Below are 3,799 nucleotides of genomic sequence, written 5' to 3'. Positions count from 1 at the left end.
TTTAATAAGTGACTGGATATGAGGAGTGAATGACAGGGCAGAATTAGGATAACCCCAAGGCACCGGGCCTGGTGTTAGTTGGAGGAAAGAGAAGCATTTCAGTTTTAGAGAGGTTTAATTTAAAGGTAGCGTTGCGACATCCAGGTAGAGATTGCAGACAGGCAGGAGGAGATGAGAGTTAGAAAATGGTGATTTATTTTAAAATAGCAAGTTATCTTACAATTTAAAAATAACGGACACAAATATCATTTGGAAGGAAGTTTATTTAGAGTCAATAAGTTACTAAAGGATGAACAAACCATTTTGCTCTGATGCAACACATTAACTGGCCAATCTGCTAGCACGAATAGAACAGCTTTATGGCAATGCACACCTCTGAGAATGATCACAGAATTACAAAATACACAATTTTTTTTTTTTCAAGTGATTTCTGGTATGCATACTTTCTATACCACCAATATATTTACTGTTACAGTGATAAAAAGTCTACTCTTTGTAAGAAATTTTCAGAGAAAGGATTCTCTTGAATACAGTTTTGTAGTATGCAAGTTATTTCTGCACTGAGAGAACCATCATCTACCATAGGCACTGTTGGAAGGAAACCATGATTATTTTGAAAATAAAATCGTAATTGCAAAAAAAATAAAAATAAAAGTTTACAAAAGTTTAAAAATATACTATTAACCCTAAGGCTGCAATATTAGTTCAAAACAGACTAGTGTGAAAAGTTGACCTAGCACCAGTATTTAATCCATGTTATCAGTCAAATATATTAACAGTTGTGCCAACACTGAAAGATTACATGAGGAATTGTAAAGGCACGTGCATTAGACGCCAGAGGCCTATTTCTTAATGCTACAGTATCCTTCAGCAGTACCTCATCCATATAGAGCAACAGTCACATTTTAGGTATTTACTGTTAATAAATATCCTTCCTGAAGTACAATATTTACAAAATTTCACAAAACTGTGCACGGACAACATTGCTGTATATCCTCAAATAAGCCAGCTAAATATAAAGACTATACCCAGTTCCACTGAAGTAATGACTTAGTTCTGTTTATAGCACATGAGCAGAAAGCTAAAATTCTAATATGTTGTCCAGTAAGGCATGGTAGAAACACTGCGCCACATGTATTTACAGGGGAAAAATAATAGTGCTTACCAAATCATATAGATTTACTAAAACAGTTAGGTTGTACTTGCTTTGCCCTTGCAATTTCAAGTTAAAAGAAAGAAAATAAAATTTGCATAAACTTGCATTTACTTTGTCACAGTTCTTTAAGATCATAACACTTGGCAACTAGCACACATTAAAGTGAAATGATACAGAGTACAAAACAGAAAAGTAACTAGTCTTTGGATAGTGACTTCTGTGGAGTTCAAGAACGGTTGAGGTAGTTGTTGCCTATATGACAGCCACTATATCATTGGGACATCCTCCCCAACAGAAGTCTTTGCATAAACAAGTGTGTTCATAACTGGCACTGAAATGTGGCAGATCAGAGCCTCCAGGTGAGTGGGCAAAAAATGTACCATGTCAAAAGCCCATTCATTTACAGGCTTAACTGGTAAAGTGATGGCACACCTCCGATTCAGACTCAGTCAAAAGATAAGTGTGATATTGCATTGTTAATTCTATACAGATTCATAAATAAGCATGTTCTAGAGATTCAGGCTGATCCTTTAAAAAAAAAATCATCATTCACATCATTACAGCAGCCAGAAGTTAGACTAGAAGAGGAATAAAGTCATTACAAAGATTCTGTAGCATCTACTCCAAGTGAGGTCACACCAAACTGAGAAGCAACTAGGCCAAAAGATTACAATTTTTTGTTTTTTTTCTTTTTACAGGGATTCCATAGCCACCAATAAAAATTGTGCCATGATGGAGGCCAGCAAATTAGCCAGCCAGTTCATTTGGAGGATATCCAACTTTGAGAACTCCACCAGGCCATGAGCTACAGCTTCTAGAATCCCCAAATGCCTTGCAATAATTATGGATGCTAGGAGTGCTAATTCAGCCACTGGAGAGCACATTGCATATCTATTGCATAAGCCCCTTTGGTGCCCAAAAACTGCTTCTTTGAGGGTCATCCTCCATCCCCCCCACCCTAATGAGGCAGTTTGGGGCTGCACCATAGTTACTGACATAATGGAAAGACAAAGTAGAGCCCCTTACTCCCAGGACAAGACAGTAGTGGCTTCTCAGTATTTCCTTTAGAGCACAGTTCATCATACAGATCAGTAACTTTCCATATTCCTTTAGCAGAAAGTAGTAACGTTTGTAGTAAAGTGCAGCGGGAATAAAGAATAAAGGGGACATGTAAACAGGCTGACTAGGCGCTGGGGCGAGCACCTTCAGAGGACTGTGTGCCCCCAAGTCTCCAGCAGTAAAAGTGCACAAGGAGCAAAGCTCGGTTGCCTTTTCAAGAAGAGGAAAGGACGGGGAAGCGTTTGATCCTCACCACAGGCTGCAGGTTGACCTGTAAGATCTCCTGGGCACGCCTGCACGCGTCCAACACTTTAGCTTTACACGACACATCCCTGACCCGTATGCTGGGGAACATGGAAAGCGTAGGAGTGGCCGCCTTCCAAATCTCCTCAATGGATCTGTCCAGGTGAGGGAGTCCCGGGACGTCCGATGGGGTCGGGCTGCTACAGCCACTGCTGCCCGTCTCCTCGCTGCCCCCAGCGCTGTCAGCTCTGTCCCGCCGCCGGCGTTTTTGGCAAGTAAGCCGCGTGCCTCTCCGCTTTCTCTTGACAGGCGGCTTTCTCGGTGGAGCCACTGCTGTTGCCGCTTGCGGCTTCTCCTTCAGGTTTCTGTGGGAAAAATAGCTGGGGTCCGGGACCACGGAGCGACAGGAGGAGTAGCCATACACGTCCTTGCTGCGAAGGATGACCGGGGAGAAGTCCTGCTTGAGGCTGCAGAGGAAGTTCCACAGCTCTGTGTCCGAGCTCATGAATTGCTTGGATTCTGGCACGAACATCTCCAGCGCGTCCTCCAGCGGCTTAGTGCCGGCAAACAGCAGCAGCTGCGACCTGGAATATACAACTTTTTCTTCTTCCATCGTATCCCGCCACTAACCTCATTTATTTCTATTGCGTGCGTGTCGGCGGTCAAATAGTTAAACGAGTAAAAAGTTAACCGCTGACCTAGCTCATCTGGAGCGGCGCCGCCGCCCCCCTTCTGGCCGCCTGAATTAAAGCAGGGAGCTCCAATACAATCCTGACAACAAAATGGCTTCTTCAAACAGTCTCTACAGTTGGCTATATAGCGGCTTCTTTGAAATACGACATACCTAAGCCCCGCCTACTTTTAGGGATCTGGCGCACGGAGTGGATAATAGCGGTCTGCCCGCTGCGTTATTGGACAGCTTGTGACTCAATGGGCGGAGCAAAAGAACGTCAGGGGGTGCCTGAAGTGGAGCGATGTATGGTGAAACCAACCTGGTCAGCCGGCGGCGGCCATATTGTTTCGACATCAAGAGTTACTTTGTTTAATAAACGTGTTAAGAAGTTATTTTTTCCTTTAAAACACGTTTGCACGTTTTACACGATACTTTGTAAGCTTTTACTTTGCTGTTCCCTAGAGAATGATCCATACTAATAGATGTCAAGAAAGAAACCAGGGTTATGAGATTGCCTTTCAAAGTTGCCAGTGTACTTTAGAATAAACAGTCTACTGTGTTGAACCTGTTTTAAAATATGTGTTTAACGTTTCTCTCTTTTAATCACTAAATGAAGATTAATGACTTAACATTATCAGTTTGCTGGTATGATTGGAATATGGACATAA

At 42.4% G+C, this 3,799-nt stretch overlaps 1 protein-coding gene across 1 annotated transcript; it reads right to left on the bottom strand.

Moving 5' to 3' along the window:
- Positions 1–245: 245 nt before the first annotated feature.
- ccdc71l.L (coiled-coil domain containing 71 like L homeolog) lies at positions 246–3,399 on the bottom strand. The gene has a single exon (XM_018252648.2). It carries the CDS (start codon positions 3,069–3,071, stop codon positions 2,430–2,432), a length of 642 nt encoding a protein of 213 aa, XP_018108137.1. The 5' UTR covers positions 3,072–3,399; the 3' UTR covers positions 246–2,429.
- Between the last annotated feature and the right edge of the window lie 400 nt (positions 3,400–3,799).

Source organism: Xenopus laevis, chromosome 3L (assembly GCF_017654675.1).
Source record: "Xenopus laevis strain J_2021 chromosome 3L, Xenopus_laevis_v10.1, whole genome shotgun sequence".
Classification (NCBI taxonomy): Eukaryota; Metazoa; Chordata; class Amphibia; order Anura; family Pipidae; genus Xenopus; species Xenopus laevis.
The sequence above is the reverse complement of the archived record's forward strand: the minus strand, read 5'-3'. Positions and strand labels throughout refer to the sequence as shown.

Bases quoted from the DNA above. Each gene is read 5' to 3' on its own strand.
- ccdc71l.L (XM_018252648.2), bottom strand. From the start codon at position 3,071: ATGGAAGAAGAAAAAGTTGTATATTCCAGGTCGCAGCTGCTGCTGTTT.